The 22938-nt window shown below is 38.3% G+C and overlaps 2 protein-coding genes across 2 annotated transcripts in view; both read left to right on the top strand.

Moving 5' to 3' along the window:
- Tmeff1 (transmembrane protein with EGF like and two follistatin like domains 1) overlaps positions 1–7394 on the top strand; it is a 91772-nt gene extending 84378 nt beyond the window's left edge. The window contains exons 10-11 of the mRNA XM_077797353.1: positions 2364–2522; positions 6270–7394. Of these exons, the coding sequence (XP_077653479.1) occupies positions 2364–2522; positions 6270–6354 (244 nt within the window). The 3' untranslated portion in view covers positions 6355–7394. The remainder of the gene's footprint in view (positions 1–2363; positions 2523–6269) is intronic.
- A 379-nt stretch (positions 7395–7773) lies between these two features.
- Cavin4 (caveolae associated protein 4) lies at positions 7774–16947 on the top strand. The gene is made up of 2 exons (XM_026415121.2): positions 7774–8305; positions 14493–16947. Exons 1-2 carry the CDS (start codon positions 7898–7900, stop codon positions 15153–15155), a joined length of 1071 nt encoding a protein of 356 aa, XP_026270906.2. The 5' UTR covers positions 7774–7897; the 3' UTR covers positions 15156–16947.
- The last annotated feature ends 5991 nt before the right edge of the window (positions 16948–22938 follow it).

A 22938-nucleotide genomic window follows, 5' to 3' on the forward strand; every position in this document is an offset into this window, starting at 1 on the left:
TACTTATTTTGAACATTTCTGTATCATTTCTTTTACTTAGTTGATGGTTTTAAGCTTTATCCATATTGTACTATGTCTGAGCACTTTGTTCCTTTTTATGGCTGGATAATCCGTGGGGAATACCACATTTAAAAAAATCCACTCCCCAGTTGAATGTTTGGGTTGTTTACACATTTTGGCTCTTAGGAATAATGCTGTTGTGAGCAATTGTTTGCAAGTTTTTGTGTGGACATATGTTTTAATTTCACTTGGGTAGATGCCTAGGAGTAGAATTGTCAGGCCAAATAGTAAACTCTGCATTTAACTTCCTAAGTAAGGAAAGCCAGACTTTTTTTTCCATAATAACTGCACCATTTTATATTCCCTACAGTGTTCTTCCTTACTCACATTTGTGATCATCTGACTTTTAGATTCAGGCCCCATACTATGAGTACAAAAAGATATCTTATTGTGGGTTTCATTTGCATTTCCACAATGACTAATGATGGTGAATATCTTGTGCTTATTGGTTATTTGTATGTCTTCTCTGGAGAAATGTCTGTATAGATCTTTTGTCTATTTCTTTCTGTTTTTTTAATATTTTTTAGTCGTCAGTGGATCTTGTATTTTATTTATTTATATGAGGTACTGAGGATCGAACCCAGGACCTCACACATGCCAGGCAAGTGCTCTACCCCTGAGCAACAATCCCAGTCCATTTGCCTATTTCTTAATTGGTTAAGTTTTTTGTTTGTTTTTGTTTTTTGGTCTTCTTATTATTCTTTATATGTTCTGGGTATAAGTCCATTATCAGATATATAATTTGCAATTTTTTTCTGACTTTTTGGGTTATCTTTACATTTTCTTGATAGTTTCCTTAAGCACAGAAGATCTTAATTTTAATTTAGTCCAATTTATCTTTGTTGTTATAGTTATTGTTGCTGTTGCTTTTGGTGTCACATATGAGAAATTACTGTCCGATCTGAGGTCACAAAGATTTACCCCTATATTTTCTTCTAGAAATTTTATAGCTTTAACTCTTAGATTTAGATTTATGATCCATTTTGAGTCAGTTTTTGTGTATATTGGGAGGAGGAGGCTTTGTTCTTTTCCATGTGAGTATCCAGTTGTCCCAGCATCCTTCTTTCCCCATTGCATTGTCTTAGTATTCTTGTCAAAAATCAGTTGGCTATAGATTTGTGGCTTTATTTCTGGGTACTCAGTTCTACTGTCTGAGCTGTGTGTCTGCCTCACTACTGTTGTCTGTCTGTCTGCTTGGAAGCTTAGAGCCCAATGTGAAACTTCCTGACAGGTGTCCAGGAACCTCAGGGACTGGGCTGGTAAACTCATATCACCCTGGCTTTCCTTGTTTCCTTTTGTTTCTGGTATTGTAATGTGGGCTTTAGGCTAAGCTGCCTCAAATCCTTTTCTAACAAGGTCTGGGACATCAATAAATACACACACTGTCCTTACACATCACATATTTTATTAATCAGTTCAAACAGAAGCTTGGCTAATTTATATGCTTCACTTCTGTCAACTTACCAATGTGAATTTTCTGTTCAATATCTTAAATATTCCCCCCTTTTAAAGTATCAGCCAATGATGTTGCCTTTGTATTTACTTTTTTAAAAGTTTTTTTAGTTGTCAATGAACCTTTAGATTTATTTATTTATTTATATGTGATGCCGAGAATCGAACTCAGTGTTCACACATGCTAGGCAAGTACTAAACCACTGAGCCACAACCCCAGCTCCTGTATTTACTTTTAATTAGAGTTCAGATGATTTCTAAGCTTAGTGCCTACTTGACTGCTTTGCTCTGTTTGTCATTAATAAGTTATTTTCATCTCCTTCCTGCATCTTAAATGTTTGTGCTTCGTATACTGAAAAGTCTTGAGTATAATTTGGTATTGTGTTCACAGAACTATAAATGTTTATGACTATTTATTGAGTAACCCAGCTATATAACTAAGCCTGTGGAATACCTACATAGAAAGTCACTTTCACTAGGTGCTTACCATACTTATTTTATAATTGCAAAAAGTCCAAAGCTACTGACTAAGTCTTAGAATGAGGAGCAGATCAGTTAACTGCATTGTAATCACTGAAGGGAGTATTGTAATTTTATTTTGAAATGATGGTAACAAAGACTATATAACCTAGCAACTTCAAATTAATCTGATTTAAAATAAATAAAAAAGGCACTATGTAAAATAGGCATGTCAAAAAGACTATAGGAAAATATACAGATGGCTTTTTTTTTTCAGGTGATAGGAAAGTGACTTTCTATTCCTGTTTAAATTTTATTGTGTCTTTTAATTTAGAAACTTGACAACATAAGAATTTGCAATTCTCATTGGAATTCCTTTTGTTCCCTTTCAGATGTGAATCTGGTTACACTGGACAGCACTGTGAAAAGACAGACTTTAGTATTCTCTATGTAGTGCCAAGTAGGCAGAAGCTCACTCATGTTCTTATTGCAGCCATTATTGGAGCTGTGCAGATTGCCATCATAGTAGCGATTGTCATGTGCATAACAAGGTAGGTAATGATGTAAGAAATGTCAGCTCTCATCTGCAGGGTGGGCTGTAGGCTGGGGCTGAACCTCAGTGGTAGGCTCTGTTTGGCATGCACAAGGCCCTGGGCTCAGTCTCCAGCACCCAAACAACATCAGACTCCCTAAAATTGGAGGTTGGTGGCTGTTAAGATACAGAGAAACTTTGAAGCAAACCTTCATGATAGGTGTTTTAAGTTTGCTTCAGTATATTAGGGAAAAGCCTAGGGGTCCATTCCTTGATATTTCCATGTGGGTTTGCCCTCTCTCTGTCTTGCTTCTTTAATACGTGGGTCAGAACTCATTATCAGGGTTACAGGCAGAGAGACTATGAGAACAGTCTGTGAAATAAAGGAATTTAGGGATCTTGGAACTGTGTACTTGAGCAGTGTATTCAGGGACAATAATAATAGTAGTAGAATTTCTAAAATGTTCTGTAGATGTACAGAAGAGCCATGCAGAAATGTTTTAAGCCCTATGGGCCACAATGTGTTTTATGCCCTGATAATATGCTTTATCTGTAATACTATAATAACAAAAGAAGAAATCAGAGGTTAAACATAACTACTTTTCTTTTTACATCATTGTCTTAACATTGTTTCATACTCTAGATTACAGTGATAAGTAATAGGCTTTAAATTCTGCATCATAAATTAAACCATTTATCATAAATTAAAGGACTTATTTGGAGCACAATTGGCATGAATGAGTGTTTTCCAAACTGAATATGTCAAACTGAACTAGACCTGAGAAATGTCAGAGAAAATGTCCTCGTACTTCCCAGTCTCCTTTTTTAATTTTTTTAGTTGTCAGTGAACTCTATTTATTTATATGTAGTGCTCAGAATCGAACCCAGTGCCTCACACATGCTAGGCAAAAATTCTACCACTGAGCTACAGCTCCAGCCCCTGTCTTTCTTCTTGCTCACCTCTTTCTGTCTCCTTTAAGGCTTGGCACAGATAAACCTCATTTTTATACTTTCCTCCATTTTTTGGAAAGGGGATTGGTACACATCAAGTACAGATATTGGCAGTCCGTATTGGATTTATGGCCCTTCTAACTAAAATCTGAATAGAAGCCAGCCCTTCAGTAGTCTCAGCCATCTGGAGCTAAAATGATAAATCTAGAAATGATTAAAAAATGTTCTCTGAGTAACAGATATTTTTCATAAAATCAGGTACTAAAGTCAGTGCATTTCATTCCATAGAACAGACGATCTTCCCTTAGGCAAGACTACTGAGTATAAAATTGGGCAGTAGATCAAAGCAGGGACACAAAGACATACTAATAGTGACAATAGGAAGAAAAGATAGGAAAAAATCACACAAAAGCAGGCTGGCTGTGGCCATGTAATATAGGCTCAGAGATTAACTAGTTTGCCTGTGGTCATCCGGTAACTAGTAAATAGAAGTGTCTTGGTTTGGATTCAGTGCTGTCGATTCCCAAATCATTCATCTTCTGCTGAACCATCAAGAGGAAGGTCCATGGCAGTCATGCTGGGAAATAGATTTGTTAGGCATGCCTATTGCATGAGAGCTGGGTTCAAACTTGATTTTATAATAGTCTAGGGTTTTTGAGCAGGGAAGGGTTTAGTATAAACCATTTTCCAAAGCATTAGTCAAAGGGTCATGTGCAAAATTCATTGGAATAGAGAAGATATCTGATATTGGGTGGGGGGGATTATGCCTTAGGGTATTAACATTGGAGTAAAAGCAGGAGTGGGGTAGTATGTGATTTGGAAGATGAAAGAAGGAATAAAGGGAAGGAAAGATTTTTGAGGCCAAGTGATAGGCCAACTTAAGAGGATCAACGGATGTTGGAGACACCGAGAAATGGCTTAGAGATAACCTCTTCCTTTGGAAAAGTGAGGAAACTAAACTCTGAGTTGAGAAGTACCGTTTTCAAGGTCATAGAATTAGTTCAGCCCTTTTGTAACCCCTAATTCACCTTTGCCCTACTCTGTGATTCTACTCTCAGTGTGCTGTGATCTTCAACTCCTAAATTAAAATTACCTAGTGGGTACTTGTTAAGTTGGTACCCTCGAGTTTATGACCACGTCCATTTGCTGCCTTCCTGCCCACTTGGACACCATAGTCTTCACTGCCCACTGTCTCTGCAACCAAAGAATCATCTCTTTGGCTTTAAAAAAAATATTTTTAGTTTTAGATGGACACAATACCTTTATTTTATTTATTTCTCTAAGTGGTGCTGAGGATCAAATCCAGTGCCCCATACCAGGCAAGGGGTCTACCACTGAGCCACAACCCCAGCCCTCATTGGCTTTTATCACATATTTTTCCTTGTTTTTTTGGTTGTGACATCTCCCCTAGAATGTCTTGCAGTCTTGGATTTGGAATGTTATAATTATGCTTGAACTTATCTCCATTGAATTTTTAAGGAGTGCCTCTTCCACACAGTCCATTGTGGGACAGCTGTCCACATATCACATGGTATTGCTTGTGATGAATCTTCCTTTAAAAGAATGTTCCCACTGACCAACTTAACTTTTCCAGCACAAGGTCCTAGTGAATTAGTGCTGGTTGAAGAGGTCTACCAGTTTCCTAATTTATGAAATGGAGATGATTCCAGCTCTGTTTACCTCAAAGTAATTTTGAGGATTAGCAAGATGAAACTTTTGAAAACTATACATAAAATGGAAGTATTATCATCAAGGCTTTCAAGTCAAGGCAAAGCAACTCTTTGAAATTGAGTAAAAGTATGGAATGTGAGAGTAGGAACACTGGTTGTTATAGGACTTTCCATCAAATTATGAATTCCTTTATAACCAAAGATTATAGAGGTTAGTCTAACTCCTAATTTAATATTTTACATAGAGGAAAATTGAGATTGCAATAGCAAGTTAGTAGCAAAGTCTACACCCCAAATTACTGGAATTCATCCCAGCCCCTCTATTCTATTCTACATAATATAGCACCTATGCATAGCAGGAGCTGTTTCCAATCTAACAGGCAGGCACAAGAGCAGTTACAGTGCCATAGAGAAAAATCACAGTAAAATGAGAGCAGAATCCAGGAATATCCCTTATCCTCGGGGTCCCAGTTCCCAAGGGGTTCTGTGGTGTGCCCAGCACAGTGTGAAACATCTCCTTTTGAGTCTTTTTCTAAAATCAGTAGGCATTCAGGCAGGGGATGTAGCTCAATGGTATAAGTGATTTCCCAGCATGTGTAAAGAGCGGGGTTCAATCTGTAGTATTATTAAAAAAAATAAAAATAAAGTAACATGTAGAGTAATTCATATATGAGGCTAATAAGCTTACTTTTCCTGATAACTTCCTTCATTTAAGCTTGTTTTAAAAATCATTTTGAAGGTGCCATAATGCTCCGGGAAGTACACAGCCAAGGCCCTTTTTGCTGTTACTGATTTCATGTTATCAATCTATGTGGCTGGGGAGTTGCCAGGCAGGAGGAGGGAAAGGCATTCCCTCAGGGGTACAGATGTAGTAGGATGGACACTGGGAATGAGTTCTATTTGTGTCTGGCCCTAACCATATGTCTGATCCTTCCAGTGTCCTGCTTTTGGGGGAAGGTAGCAACCTGACATTGTTTGCCCTCATCTTGTCTTGGCACCAAATAGCTTCTTGTTTGCTTGTCATGTGATTGCATGCAATGGGGCTTTATGTGTGAAGTGTGTGCTACTTTGAAAACATTTGAAATATCCTTAACAAAATGCTCAAAATTGTCTTTTTCTTCCTTTTTTTTTCCTTGATGCAACAGAAAATGTCCCAAAAACAATAGAGGACGTCGACAGAAGCAAAACCTAGGTCATTTTACTTCAGATACTTCATCCAGAATGGTTTAAATTTATGACTTTTATATGTATACTGACCATGTGATGTACACTTATTATGTCTTTTTTTAAAGAATGGGAATATTTATTTCAGAGGCCTTATTTTTGGACATTTTTAGTGTAGTACTGTTGGCCTGTATTTAGAATATTCAGCTACAACAGTTTTGGACTGTTTAGAAGTCTTTGTTTTATGTTTTTAAATGCAGAAATTGATTTAACAAATTTGTACCACATGGTAATTCCAAGGCTAGTTCTTTACCCATGGAATGTAATATTTTTGCAAAAATGGACCCACTTCACAAATGGTTATAAAGTCATACTCACTTCTTCTACAATAACCACAGCAAATGACCAAGCATGAACTAAAATTAAAGATGTTTACAGATTACTTTTCTTACAAAAAAATATTCTAGAAGACACTGTGTTTAAATAGATATTTAAATGTTTTTGAGATTTAGTACCTGATTTTTTTAGACACTGCCTACCGCATGAACTGTAAAGCTGTGTGTGTTAGATGTGAAATATTTATAAGATGTATGGACTGGAATTTGCTTATTCCTCTCTTTGAAAAAATAATTCTCATAATTTGAAAAAGTACCTGGTAGTAATGATGCGACAGATCACTGAAAAGTAGATTTAGGTGTTGTTAAAATAGGCTTTTAACAAACAGATTGGAATAAAGCCTACACTGTCAGTGAAACTACTTTAATACACATTCATTTTTAAACAAAATATTTGTTTTAACATGCATAAACAAATTGTACCAGTATTTGTAAATACAATACAAAAATGATTGTTACTGATTGGTGCTCTTAAAGTGAGCTTAAAAATGACCTAAGACCTCTATCCAAATTTGTCCTGTAGTCATAGCTATATTAGTAGATTGTTGGTGTTTAAAGGTCTGAAGTGTGAGTAGACTGTATTGAGCTGTTTAATGTGTAGTTTAGATACTCAAAAATATGCATGTAGAATTTAAAGAATAATGATTGAAATTAAATATTAATTTTAATATTTGGTTTGGAAAAGCATGTTATAATATAATGTTTTCACTATATGGCCTCTTTCGGTGTGTTTATTTACAGTATTCTTTGATACTGATATATCAAGTGTATAAAATAGGTAAAGTTAGTAGGAAAAGCAGATTTCAGTTCATAAAACCCCTTTGATTTTACAAATACTGCTTGAAATTATCTAAAGACCAAAGCTTCAGCCAGTATTTGGAATTTGCTTTATTACTTGGCTTCAAGGCTTAATATTAGTAACATGGTGGCTTTAGTGAACTTTTTTAAAAAGCCTTCCTCTTCTACCCACACAGTCCTATTTGAGTCCCTTAGTCAGTCAGCAAGCATGTTTGGAACAGTCCCGGGTCCTTTGCAAGGGCTCATATTGCAGAACAGTCACGGATGGGTATTTGTCGTTATAAATACTTGTCCGTTCTCCAGGGGTGGGGTTTCCAGCCCTTTCAGCAATTCCGTTGCCTGTTATTGAGCTGGCTTTGTGCTCCAGGTGTCTGAATTGATTGCAGTAGGACATCTTTCACTAAGAAATAAATAAAATGGAACAGAATGGGTCTGCTTCAAATGCTGATAAAATCCCCCAGAATCGCCTGTCGAGTATTACCGAGGATGAAGACCAAGATGCTGCTCTTACCATTGTCACTGTGCTGGACAAGGTAGCCACCATTGTGGACACTGTGCAGGCAAGCCAGAAGAGAATAGAAGAGAGACACAGGGAGATGGAAAATGCCATAAAATCTGTTCAGATTGACCTGTTGAAGCTTTCACAGTCACATAGCAATACAGGCTATGTCATTAACAAGCTGTTTGAGAAAACACGAAAAGTCAGTGCTCACATTAAAGATGTGAAGGCCCGGGTGGAGAAGCAGCAAGTTCATGTGACAAAAGTTGAAACCAAGCAAGAGGAAATAATGAAGAAAAATAAATTCCGTGTGGTGATATTCCAGGTAAGCTTGCACTTGTGTTCAGTTTGATTTCTGTTATCTCTTATATTCTTTAATTGTCAACAGGTCATATCAGAGGTTTCCAGTGTCACATCTTAGCCATTGTATATATTAATGTGGTAGAATTCTGTATTAGAAGGGACCTCAGAACAAAACCATTTCTATGTTAACTAGTGCACTATCTTTCATATCAGTATTTTGAGCTCTCAACCATTTCATGTAATGTGAACTGTGTGGCTCATAGCTTAGGCTATTTCTTCCCTTTGAAATTTAATATTGCTGAAGCTCTTTTAGTATATTAGCCTTATTAGCATGATGCCCTCTTGTAGTCTTTGAGAATGTTAGAATTAGAGACCACCTAAGAGATCTCTAGTTTAAAACAACTCCTTGTTGCAAAAAAGAAGAAACTGGCAGGGATGCTTGTCTAGCATGTCCAAGGCTCTGGGTTTGATCAGCTGCACAATAAAAAATGAAGAAACTGGAGTTCAGTACCCCAACAATAATCTTTTTTCTCATCATGGAGAGTCTACAAAGCCCAAAATACAAACTTTTCAGAATATATACTTGTCTATGGGAATTTTTACATTTGTCATAATAAGAAACAATATCTATTTCCTAACAATCAAGTAATCATTTTTACATTGTTATTATAATACCAAAGATACAGAAGTCACATAAACTACTATTTATCTGATTGCAAAGTCTCTTTACTTAGCTTATTTAATATAATAATATATTGAGCTAAGTTCCTAGAATCCTGCTCAGCACTCAAGATTTTTGAAATAGGAGCATATTTATGGCAAATGCATAATGTGTACAATATATTTTTAAAACTCTTACAAATGAAAAGGAAAAGTTGGAACTCTCTTCCCACAGTTTAAAACAAAAACCAGGAAAGTCATTATCTGGCAGCTCACAAAGGATGAAATAAGTAAGAACAGAATTCATCTTTCACATATTTAAACACTGGCAGTTACTAAAACATATGCTCAGTTTAAGTGTAGGAGAAAACAACCAGTTTCATGTTCTGCTGGCAGGAGTATTAATTGATGCAACATTTTTTGAGAGCAATTCTGTGATGTATATTAAAAACTTTAAAAGTACCCAAGCCTTTAACTCCAAAATTTCATGTCAAAGAATTTTTTCTAAGCATGACATCAGAAATATGTGCAGGAATGTTCACCGGTACATATTAAAACTATATTTTTAAGATGGATGCCTGTGTGCATAGGGGAAAAACCATAGAAGAATAAAAACAAAATGATATAGGAAGACAGTTGGATTATATTTGCAAACTACTAGGGAGGTGGCCTATAACTCTGCACAGTATTCTCTATGCGTTGGTTAATTCTCCATAGCCCTCTGTTGACTGATGAGAGTTACATTAGCATTAGAGAGGTATTTTAAATCTGTTTTTAGAAGCTTGTGCTTGTAGGTTAGTTAGGGAAAAGAATAGGAAGGAAAGAGAAGGATGCTGATTTCAAAGGTGGACAGAGTGGACTATTCCATTAGCAGTCTTTACCATTTTGCTTTCCTTCCAGGTCCCTAGAGGCCCTTCTTCAGGCTGAAACATTTCACATCACTTTCAGAGGCCAGGTCCAGGGTTAGGTATGTGTAGTGAGGATCTAGGTTTGATATTGAACAATGTGATATCTGTTCTTTGATTCTCCTTCTGGGGGTATTTGCAGTAATTGGTATATCTCATCCTCTGCTTGCGCATGGCCTGCCAGGAAACACACTTGGCATCTGACATTTTTCTTGAGGACTTTAGTACAAAGCAGTGGATGAGGTGCTAGCCCAGATTTACACAACTTACAGTGAAGAGGTTTCCTAAAAGTTCTGACTGTTTGTCCATCAACATATTTCCTTTTTTTTAAGTTGCTATGTTTCTGTATTCACCTGTTCATTCCCTATAACTTACTAGCAACATACTTTTTTTTTTTTTTGAGCCCCTAGAGTTACTTAAAGGAACTGAGAGATACTAGTTTAAGGCAAATCTCATTTCTTTTTTTTTTTTTAAAGAGAGAGAGAGAGAGAATTTTTTTTTAAATTTTCAGTGGACACACATCTTTGTTCGTATGTGGTGCTGAGGACCGTACCTGGGCTGCACGCATGCCAGGCGAGCGTGCTACCGCTTGAGCCACATCCCCAGCCCCCAAATCTCATTTATAATATTATAAGATTTATAATATCATGAAGATTTTGTAAATTAAGTTGTTCAGAGTAAACAGTAGTTTGTCAAAAAAAAAATTGCTGGGGCTAGGGCTATAGCTCAGTGGCAGAGCGCTTGACTAGCAAATATGAGCACTGGGTTTCATCCTTAGCATCACATAAACACACATGGACACACACACACACACACACACACACACACACACACACACCCCACAAATAAAATAAAGACATGCTGTCCATCTACAACTACCAGAAAAAGTTAAAAAAAGCAACTGCCATTCTTCTATAAGCAAATAGAGAAAAGATACTGACATCTAACAATGGATATAGAACTTGAATTCATAAATTTATGTTATGTTAGAACAGTGTATATGACATGCACATTGTTGGTTGTTATTAGTTAAATTTTTCATAATGTGTATAAATGATTATGTGGAGACACTCCCTCTACTAATATTTTCTTGGCTGTAATCTTTTGATCTCATATCTCCTAAAGTTGTGTATGGCTAAGTTTCCGCCCAATCCTGAATATTGGCATTTTAAAAAGTACCTGGCATTTCTTAAACAGTTACGATGTGAACACATTTTCTTCATGACCCCTCTCATCCTGCAAGCTAGGACTTGTACTATATCTTCTTGTACTTGTGGTATCAGAAACATAAATGGCCAAGGGAGATATTTGACTATTCCCTTAGATTCTTATATGTTCCTAAAATCCCCTGGATATATGGATGTTCAGTCAAATTTAGCTTACTCTGACCCTTGAGTCAAAAACATGTTACAAAAATTTTTTTTAACCTAGACTTTTATAAACAAATATAATTGAAGATCAACTACAATCTTTGATTCTTCCCATTAACTCATGGTATTGCTAACTCAGAAGAGTTGTAACAGAGTTTCCATAGCAACTACTTTTTCTGACTCTGCATCTGTTTTACTTTTATTTGGGGGGTGGAGGTGGGAGTACCAGGGTTTGAACCCAGAGATGATTAACCACCAAGCTATATCCCCAGCCCTTTTTACTTTTTACTTTTTTTTTTTTTAAAAGAGAGAGAGAGAGAAGAGAATTTCAATATTTATCCTCCAGTCCAGTTTTCGGCGGACACAACATCTTTGTTTGCATGCGGTGCTGAGGATCGAACCCGGGCCGCACACATGCCAGGCAAGCGTGCCACCGCTTGAGCCACATCCCCAGCCCTTGTTTTTTACTTTGAGTCAGGGCCTCACTAAGTTGCTGAGGCTAAGTTTGAATTTGTGATCCTCCTGTCTCAGCCTCTCCCAGGCCACTGGGATTACAGGCACACACCACCGTCCCTGGCATTTTGCTTTGGTTTTAAGCCTGATTTTATACTATTTGTTGTGTAGTTGGGGAGAGGAGTGTGTGATTTCAGAGGCAAGCTATATCTGAAGTTGTCATAGCAAGATTGTGAGGGTTTTTTCCCTACCAAGCAGTAATTAACTTATCCGCTCCTTCCTTTTCTAATTATACCTTTTTTAGGCCAGACCAACCCACACTGTGTTGCTGAAGCTACTCCCTGCAGCAGGTGTCAGGAAGGGGGTGGGGGGGACTACTTTTGCTGCATCTGATTCATCAGAGAGTTATGATACACCCACCTCTGCTTTTTTTTTTTTTTTTAAGCTCATAGACACTGCAATCCTGTAGCCAAAGAATTTAATTTGAAGTAAGTATTCAAAGAAATAAGGTTCCAGGGATTCCTTCCTGACTGTCAGGCTAAGTTTTAGAATATGTAGTGTATTTATTATATATATTTTTTTAAATTTATATTTTAGTTGTAGTTGGACACAACACCTTTCACTTGTTTATTTATTTATTTTTTATATGGTGCTGAGGATTGAACTCAGGGTCTCGAACGTGGGAGGCGAGTGCTCTACCGCTGAGCCATAACCCCAGTCCCTCTAGTGTACTTATTATATCTTAAAAATTTTTTTGTTATTGTAGATGGACACAAAATACCTTTATTTTATTTATCCATCTTTATGTGGTGCTGAGTATCAAACTCAGTGTCTCACATGGGCCAGGCAAGCACTGTACCACTGAGCCACAACCCAGCCCTCTCTCTCTCTTTTTTTTTTTAATTGAATAGAATTAATCTCAAGTAGGAACAGTTTCTTTAGAAAACTGTCATTCATGGTGTAGTTAAAAACCTCATGGTCTTTAAGTTTTGCCTGTTTATTTTTAGAAGTGATCCGTAAGTATTGAGTTGGGTTTCTTTACATCTGTGGGCTGGTCTAACTCTCAAGGCCATCCATGTGTGTTACGTTTTCCAGTTCAATTCTCATTCTTTTGACATATCTGGCATTGTTGGTGCTGGAGGAATTGAGAGTGTTGTGTGTTGCTGGTCTGGAGAAGTGGAAAAGTAGGATCAGCTCAAACTATAAAGGTAGAAGTAAGGAATTAGTGCACAGGTTCAGGCCTCAGATGACAAGGACCTGAATTAAGACATTGGTAGAAAAGTGTGAAGGGAGAGGGGACTAGGTGACAATACTTGGCAAACTGTTGAATGTGAGGCAAGAAGAGGAAACTTTGGTGTGACGATTCTGAGGTTTCTGTCTTCTGTAGCACGTGGATGGTTATTGGTGCTGGAAGGTACAGGAAAAGTACAAGTGGAGAGGATGGTGGGTGCGTGTTGATTTTTGGACGTGCTCAGTTTGAGGTGTCTGTGTTATATCCGGGTGGAGCAGTCTGATCATCATTTAGATGGGTCTTCATCTTAGGAGAAGGGGGAAGGTGAAGATAATGTGTGAGAAAAGGGACAACAAGTGAGAAACCTGAGAAAGGTCAATTAAAAATAATTTTTTTATTCCAATTTGTTATATGACAGTGGAATGCATTACAATTCATATTACACATATAGAGCACAGTTTTTCGTATCTCTGGTTGTATACAAAGTATATTCGTACCATTCATGTCTTTGTACATGTGTTTTGGATAATGATGTCCATCTCATCCCACCATCATTTCTAACTTCATGCCCCCCCCACCCCTCTGCCCTATCTATAGTTCATCTATTCCTCCCATGCACACCCCCTCCCTACCCCACTATGAATCCACCTCCTTATATCAGAGAAAACATTTGGCATTTGTTTTTTGGGGATTGGCTAATTTCACTTAGCATTATATTCTCCAACTCCATCCATTTACCTGCAAATGCCGTGATTTTATTCTCTTTTATTGCTGAGTAATATTCCATTGTGTATATATAGCACATTTTTTTAATCCATTCACCTACTGAAGGGCATCTAGGTTGGTTCCACAGTTTAGCTATTGTGAATTGTGCTGCTGTAAACATTGATGTGGCTGTTTCCCTGGTATGCTGTTTTTAAGTCCTTTGGGTATAGACTGAGGGGAAGGATAGCTGGATCAAATTGTGGTTCCATTCCCAGTTTTCCAAGGAATCTCCATACTGCTTTCCATATTGGCTGCACCAGTTTCCAGGCAACCAGCAATATATGAGTGTGCCTTTTCTCTCACATCCTCGCCAACACTTATTGTTGTTTGTATTGTTAATAGCTGCCATTCTGACAGGAGTGAGATGAAATCTTAGAGTAGTTTTGATTTGCATTTCTCTAATTGCTACAGATATTGAACATTTTTCACATATTTGTTGATTGATTTATCATCTTCTGAGAATTGTCTGTTCAGGTCCTTGGCCATTTATTAATTGGGCTATTTGTGTTTTTGGTGTTTAGCTTTTTGAGTTCTTTGTATACCCTAGAGATTAGTGCTCTATCTGATGTGTGCAGGGTAAAAATTTGCTCCCAAGATGTAGGCTCTTTATTCACCTCACTGATTGTTTCTTTTGCTGAGAAAAAACTTTTTAGTTTGAATCCATCCCATTTATTGATTCCTGATTTTAATTCTTGCACTATAGGAGTCTATTTTAAGGAGCAGCAGAGAAAGGATTATGGAGGAGGTCTGCAGGTTGACCATAGGTAAGAGTTTTTCTACTACAAAAGAAGCACTAATATGCTTTGTTTTTTTTTTGTCCTTCAGGAAGAGATTCGGTGTCCAACATCTCTGTCTATTGTTAAAGACAGAAACCTAACTGAGAATCAGGAGGAGGAAGATGAAGCCTTTGATCCCCCAATAGATCTCTCTTCGGATGAAGAATATTATGTTGAAGAAAGCAGATCTGCCAGGCTTAGAAAGTCAGGCAAGGAGCGCATTGATAACATCAAAAAGGCATTTTCCAAAGAAAACATGCAGAAGACACGGCAGAATTTTGACAAGAAAGTGAACAGAATTAGAACTAGAATAGTGACTCCAGAGAGGCGAGAAAGGTTAAGGCAGTCGGGGGAGAGGCTGAAACAGTCAGGGGAGAGATTTAAGAAGTCTATTTCTAATGCTGCTCCCTCAAAGGAAGCTTTTAAGATGCGTAGCCTGAGGAAAGCAAAGGACCCCACAGTGACCCAAGGTCTGGATGGGGACAGGGAGATGGGTGTGGATATCATTGCAGGGAGCCCATCTCTGGGCCCTATCCATGAGCTGCACACTGATGAGCCCAGTGACACAGAACAGGAGGCCACCAGGGTGGGGTATGCTCCCCGAGAAGGGGGGGACGTCCCAACCCCAGAGCCTTTAAAGGTTACTTTTAAACCTCAAGTGAGAGTGGAGGATGATGAGTCTCTTTTGTTAGATTTAAAGCAGTCTTCATAAAGAGGAATTCAGAGTCAGTCTACATCTCCTTAATCATGCATTTTTAGTTTGAATAGTCATTTATTTTTATGCTGTGTAGGAAAAAAAATGGTAGGGCTATTTCATTTCTTATGTTTAAAATCTTGAAGATCATATGAATGTTGCATACTTTTGTTTGTAACTTCCTTGGGAATTCTGTTTCCCCTGAGCCTGTATGATTCCTGCAGCTTTTTCTCTTACATCATTCTTTCTTGTGGCAGCTGTGGCTTTTTAAGTTTAACCTTTCTCTTGGATATCAGGAAAGTGGTTGCCTAACTCAGGCCAGGTAGATGTTTGGGCATCCAAAATAATGAAGGACAAATTTGTGCCCATCATTTCCTAGTGAATTCTAAATTTTGGTCTAGATTAATGTTGTAGCCAATCTCAAAGGGGAGACTATAACTAATCCAGATGTTTGAATCAACAGGTTATTTTGTAAGTAAAGAGTCACACCCCTTTTTGAAGCTTTTGGGTTAAAAAAAAATTGAAGTTCTGAACTTGAACGTTTGGTTTTAGTGTCATAGCTTTATTAATGGTGAGACACCTGGTGAGTCATCTGCTGAATCTCATTGATAGACATGGAAAGGGTTTGTCTGTCCTACTCTTCTCAGAGGGCTGTTGTGAGGTCAGGGGAAATGTTACACAATCTAGGGGAACAAGAAGCACATCCAGAGAAACAGAAACCACACTCTTCCCTCAAAACCAGAATCAAATACTTAGACCTTCTGAAGAAGCCCTGAGCACCAGGCACTGCAGGCCTCGGTTGGACAGAAAGTAAAGTTGGTCTTCAGGAGTCTTCACAGAATCAAGAGTGAAAAATAAATGACCATTTTTTTTTTTTTTTCACCAAAGACTAAAACCAAACTTTGGGTTTTTAGGTGGGTCTTATAATGTTCCCCGGAAAATCCTTTTCTAATATTTTTTTGGATTTAGATCTGTGGTGGACTATAGCAGCACCCCCACCACCCCTGTTCTGGGGATCCAACCCAGAGCACTCACGTACGCCAGGCAAGTGCTGTACCATGGAACCACATTCCCAGCTCATACAGCAACTTTGGTATGAAGAGCATGAGATGTAAGAATGTGGCTCTGTTGTCAAGTGGCCTTTCTAAAGTCAGCTGTGATGCAGTGGATTTGGAAATGACCTCCAAGATTTCTGTTTCCCAGAGTGAGCCCTTCAGGGCCTACCTGTCTAAAACGTGTTTACAGGTGTTCATCATAGCTGCTTTGGGGAAACTAGATTCCACTTAGCTGTTAGCTTTAGAGCTGTGTAGTCAGGAAGTTAGCTGTTTTTTGCTAAAGAAAGAAAGGGTCATCTGGTTCTGTACTTACAGCATTTTAAAACTTCTGCTTTTTTTTTTTTGTTATGAAAGAAATGATGAAATTGTTAGAATTTGAAGAGTTTGACAATAATTGGCTATACTAATTTTCCTCACTCAGATCAGTTTTGGATAATCATGTAGAGTTAAAAATAATAAACATAGACATGTACACACAGGCACACACGAATCAGCTTTAAAATATTTGACTCAGTTACCCAGATGTTTGAGTTTGGGAGTTTGATTCAGCATGATTTCTCTTCATTCTGCCTGAATACATAAAATCATAAATTGTTCATCTCATTATCTTTTTATATTGAAAACTAAAGTGTATACAACATTGAATAAAACTTTGAAAGAATAAATCTGAAAACATTTTTATTACAGCTTAAAAGGAGCTTGGATGCCTTAATCATACATTTTCTTAAGAACCATAATAAATTTGAATTTAAAAAGACATACTGAAAAGTTTGTTGTCGGTGTCCTAGTTATAAATATTTTCACTAATCAAACAACAACATGCAAACAAAGTCTGATGTAGTAACCTTTTTGTAGCATGTACGTTTCTAAGGAAGAATGTAAAGAAGTTAATGTAAAGAAGTGGCAAATTTTTTTTTCTATCACTAGGTAGAATATTTATCAGTTGGGTTAAAACAATTTTTTGTAAATGTTACTGTCAGGGAATTTTGCTTACTGACCATTATATAAGCAGACTTGACATTTTATGGGACATTTCTCATATAGGTGCATTTGAATTTTGATGAGGAAGTAGTTATAAACTGGTCAGCTCTTCTTCATGTTAGATTTAGTGCAACCCTGGAAACCACTAAAACAATTTCATGTTGCTGGCGGTTCATAGTAATCCTGTACTGCTTTCTTGCTGCTCAGGTTTTCCATGTTTCTTCTTCTGTCTCCTGACATTTCTTCTTATATTTAGGGCATTCCTAAATTCCACATTGATAATTTCTTCTACTCTCACCCTGTTTTCTTGGTATAAAGATGATAATTTGCAAAATCATGCATCCTATTTAATGTAAGGGATATTCCAGGCAATATCTTGTTTTAAAAGCTTAAAACAACACAGAACAGATTACTGATGTACTTATCTCTTTTAGAAATTATATATACCAGACTTTAAACAGTTTATTTGGATGAAATCATTAGCAACATTTGTCCCCTTTCTTGGTATGGGTACGAGACAGAGCAGTACAACACTTACACAGGAAGGAACATGGAGCCCAGTCTGACCCATCTCCATGGAGTGGACAGAGGAGGGAAGGGAAGTGCAAGTCTGTCTGCTGTATGTGATAATCCAGGTGCTTTCCTTGTCAATGGATAGTGGCCCAGTTCTGCATTATAGGTTAGAGAAATAGGGTAGAAGTGAAATAAAGTACATGAAAGTTGAGCATTCTGAGAGTGTATTATGTGGGGATTCCTGTGAGCTCCCCAAAACTGGAAAATAAAACCAAAATGAAAGTGCAAACCATTCTAACTTCATTCTTTGCCTTCCATGCACATTAAAGGGTTTGGTTTAGAACAAGGCCCAAAGTTCATTGTAATTCTTATCAACTAAAAAAGTATTTATGTAAAGTTATGTAAAGTATTTCTCAGGGCCATTGTTAACTGTGCAATTCCATTAGATAAAATCATGGGTCTGTTTTTTTTTTTCTTCTGCTGAGACATGTTTTCTAGAGCTGCTTTTATTGAACTCTGCAAAGAAAATTTATAGATTCCAATCCCCAAGTAAGGGGAATGAAACTGTTAGGTTTTTATCTTAGATCTGTTTGAATTTGAGGTGTGATAGTATCTGGTCTGTAGTGAATGAACAATGAAAAAGCTTCATGTAAAATTTCGTGTCATTCTATGGATCATCTCTGAGTTATGTCATGGCTGAGGGGGATTTATAGCATTCCTTTCCAAGTCAGAATCTATCAGTGTGCTTCTTGAGTGGTGGATAGGAGGTCTAGGATAACAGCTGCTCCACTGTGAGTCTATTAGGACTGAGTATAGAATAGAGTAGCAGAATATCTTTGGGCTTTGTATTTACTTTGTATGTTTTCCTAAAATCAGCTGTGCTCATCACCCATACCTACCCCTCTGTTCATTGCTGTGCAACTGGACACTTAGGCTGTATGTCTTGCCTGGAGGGTGACTTTTCCCTTTGATTCTGGGATATGACTTTCAAGTTCAGCAGCAATGTCAATGTCCTTGTTTTAGCTTTGTGGTCATCCCCTAGGGAAGGCATGTTTAATTACTCCATGTATTGAGTATATTTAGCATCTATGTGTCAGATTCTGTGTGAGGAACTAAGGATTCAAAGACAATAGGAATCTCATCATCTCCTTCCCAATCCTTAGTTTTGGAGCTTGCAGTGTTCTGGCAGACAATCCAGCAATAATTGAGCAATGTGACTAGTGCTGTGTATAAGACGGTGGAACTGTAGAGATGGGGGGTATTTATAGAGCATTTTGATCATCTTCCCTAGCACGTGCAGTGCACTGTGGTTTATTTGTGTAACTGTCTTCTAAAGTAGACTGCTTCCCAAGGATAGGAACTGTGTCTGCTCATTTTTGGGTTGCCAGCACTCGGAGAGCCTCCTATGTGTTGGTGAACTATATCCTGAATCTACAGATGAGAGATGTGGTCGCTGTGCCTAAGGAAGTTTTCTCCTGGTGGAGGAGATGGATGTGTCATGCTCAGATTCAAGAGAGGATGATGGGGAGCTGAGGGAACACCTCACAGTCTGGGGAAAGGCTGTCAGGAACAGCTAGAGAAAGTACTGTTTAAGATGAGACACTTCGAAGACCAGTCTGAAGCCAAGTAACATGGAATTCTAGACAGGAAGCAGCTACCAAGGTTGTATGGTGTTTGGAGTTTTATATCAAGGGCCATAGAAAGCCATGGAGAGATTTTTAAGTCAAGAAGTGATATAGGATATTTCAGAAAGGAGACCCTTAACACACCAGGGGCAGAGACCATTTTTCTAGTTGGGAGAGCAGTACTGGAACTGAGATTGTGGAGCGGGTAAACTTGGGCCTGGGTTATGATGGGAAACAGGGGATTGCTGGCTTTTGACTTGGACACATATCTGTGCCAATCAGTGACACAGGAAAGGCCAGGTTCTGTGACTTTAGGCACGTTCCTGATGCTCTTCTGCTCTGAGCCTTGGTTCCTTGTCCCTCGGTGTAGCTGAGCCTGTGCTCAGATCTCCTATGCTAGAGGTGTGCTCCCTGCAGCCATGGTGGCTCTCCCTACCCTGGCAGCAGCCCTGCATCCAAGAGCTCCCTTCCTAGCTCTAATAAGCACCTCCCCCTCCCCCTCCATCTCCTGGACGTCCAAGTCCTTGAGAAACAGAACTGTCCTTGTAGGCCATTAAGAGCTTCTCCCCCATCTCTTTCTTTACCCAAGGCCAGAGTTCTGCTTGCTCTTTGTGTGGTCCAAAAAGAAAACTACTGCTGTTTTTTTAGAATGGACTGTGTTTTTTTTCCTCTAACCATTTATGGGCACCTGAGAACTCCAACCCAAGCTGTTCTTTATTTCATCTGTCACCACAATACGAGCTTCTGTAACCTGCTACATCAGTGAAGGCGCCAGTTGCCCAGATACAGGTTGCTACTCAAATCAGCTGCCATGCTTTGCAGCAAGAGCCTCCAGCTCTTCATGGGTTCTTTGTTTTCATATGTGATCCCTTCAAGTGTCTGTCATATTGGTTCTGAGTCACAACATCAAAAATGTTTTAGGCGTTCAGGATGGGTTTGGAGCAACCATTCTTGACTGATGGAGGCTTCATACAGGATTGGGCAAATGTCCAATAAATCCCCCAAATATAGGGCATCAGGCAAATTCTCTATAGAGCCAAGACTGGATAAATCCTCTCTTGTCCCTGGGACCCGAATGCCCTGGTTTGGCATCAGGGAAGAGCATGGTTCCACGCAGAAGCACAGTTCCTTTCATCAGCTGGCAGGGATGCCCACAGGCCTGCCTCATATTCTGCCAGGGAGGGCAGTAGCATTGGGGGCCTCCCCTCTTAAGTGACTCCCAATTTAATTGGGCACATAGCAAGAGATAGGAGGTGGAGGGGTTCAGGGCCCTGGGCCAGAAATATCCATACCACTAGGATATAAGATCCAATTTGAAGGCTGCCTATTTTGTGCTTTGAGGCCTTGTGCAGAGTTAAATGTAGCCCACTGAACTTGGCTGTTACTTCTGAGACCTGTTTAGACACAGAGGTGAGGTGCCAATTTTCCGAGAGGACCAATGGAAGTGGGAAGGCAAGTTGGTCATTACAGATGACAATCCAGGAGAGAGGGCAGGATATGCAACTTGTTAAAATATAAATATGTGACGTGGGTTTTCCAGAGAAATTACAGCAGTTAGAAGGAAGGAGTAAAGATTTTACAGCTGCCTAACTTGCAAATTAAGCTTTTCTTTTGAATAGTTTTTATTGTCTTTTCAAGAAGATTTTCAAGAATGAGCACCATAGTCTGTAGGTTTTGGCTCGGTTTCTTGCTGTGAGTCCATTAAGGTATTATTTCAGTCTTGGCTGAAATTTGCCCACAGCATAATGTGAAGCAGCCAAGTTATCCCAATAATCTCGCATAGGCCAGTATTTATAAATTATCAGGGTCTCATTATATCTATTATCTGAACAAGATTCAAATTCCCAAACCCTGGTTATGTTTTTTTTTTTAGGGTAAAGTAAAAATCTATTGAAATGAATGTGTCACTTGATTGTGTTAGCACTTTTCAAGTGGCCAATTTATTTAGAACATTCCCATAAGGAGAAGAAATAAATTAAGTGAATTATGCATGGAATGTGCTTGGTTCTAGTTCAAAGCAGTAGAGAAGATTTCAGAAGGAAGCACTGATATGCTTGTCAACTGTCAAAATATAGGACTAAATTTTCTTTTAACAGGAGAGAAATATCCAAATAAATCATAGATTGTAAATTCATGAGGGAAATATACCAAAATATTCTTGCTTGAAATTCATGCATCATTTTTCACAGAGAAATCACAGAAATCTGTGTTAGATAATACATTCACCTAAGATTTACTAGTTATTCTCCCATATTAAGAGAAGTTGTCTTCCAGTAATAATCTGCTTAAGCATCTCTCCCCACCCCTTTTCCTTTTCCTTCTAGGATGATGGCACCTGTGAGGTTAGAGTCTCTGGAGAGAGGCTACAATTGGTTAGGGTCTGAAAGAGCCTGTGGTTCACTCCTGTGGTTTGATGAAAACTAAGCCGTGTGCATTTAGTGGATTTTTTTTTCCTGAATTTTTCTCAAAATTTTATGCAGAAAATATGACTATCACATTTTTTTTTTCTTACCAGTGGCATGAGGTATAGGAATGGGAGAATGGAATGGATACCATGAAACTTAATCATAAGTCTTATAGGAAAAAAAAACCTCTCATAGTGAATTAAGGATCAAAGCCAGGAATATTTTAAATAGCGCACACTGAGGAATCTGGAGAAGAGTAATGGAGTGGTCTCTTGTCACTAGGGACTATCAAAAGAAAATGGGTTTCAAATGCAGGAGAAGGGATTCAAAGGTTCCTACTCTACAGAAACATCTTTCCAGGGAGATTTTAAGAATTGCACAATCTTCTTTTTGGAGGCAGGTAGTAAATGAAGTGTCTAGGGATGAATGCATGCATCATATCTTTTGTTCCATTGTTTTTCATGATGTGCAGCTATGACTCATACTCACATGGCTCTTTATGTAAAGCATTTGATACTATTGTGTGTTCTTTCTCTGGGATACTTTGAATTATGTGGAAGGGACTTAAAAGCTGCATTTCTCATCAGCAAGGTGGTATCTCTTGTACCTCCCACAGTTCAGTGTCTTTTAATATTAGGAGTTAATTTAATATTAAATATAAGTATTTACTGAATAAAAACAAATGTCTCAGAATTCTGACCTCTGAGTATCTTTGATTGAGGTCATCTGTTTTTTGATGGGCATTTATTGAACACTATGAGGCTGGTACTGTTCTAAGACTAAAGCAGACCCTGTTTTCTGAGAATTCCAGAGTGACTCACAATTGGTAAATGAATATGATAATAGTGAATGATGTTAAGTGTTGTGAAGAGAACTGAGGGCAATGGGTAGAGTGTTGTGGCAGGGCAGAGAAGGCTACTGCTCTTTTAGAAAGGGCGTCTAGAAGGCCCCCCTGATAAGGTGGTCACACATATTGAATCTAAGGAGTTAACCATGCGGGTGTTTCAGGAGACAGCATGGCCGAAGTGAAGGAAGAGTGGGAGGATGCCAGTGTTTAGGCTGTTGCAAGGTTTTTCTTCTGAATGAAGGGGACTCACTGGAGTATGTTGAGCAGAGGGATATGCTCAACTTTATGGCATTTTTACTTGTTGAAAAATCAAATCATGCCTTGCATACAAAGAGCTAACTACAGTTCTCCTCTTGGTTCACACTGCGAAGGAAA

This window comes from Urocitellus parryii, chromosome 4, assembly GCF_045843805.1.
Source record: "Urocitellus parryii isolate mUroPar1 chromosome 4, mUroPar1.hap1, whole genome shotgun sequence".
Lineage (NCBI taxonomy): Eukaryota > Metazoa > Chordata > Mammalia > Rodentia > Sciuridae > Urocitellus > Urocitellus parryii.

Bases quoted from the DNA above. Each gene is read 5' to 3' on its own strand.
- Cavin4 (XM_026415121.2), top strand. From the start codon at position 7,898: ATGGAACAGAATGGGTCTGCTTCAAATGCTGATAAAATCCCCCAGAAT. The intron at 8,306-14,492 runs GTAAGCTTGCAC...TTTGTCCTTCAG, and splicing joins TCCGTGTGGTGATATTCCAG to GAAGAGATTCGGTGTCCAAC.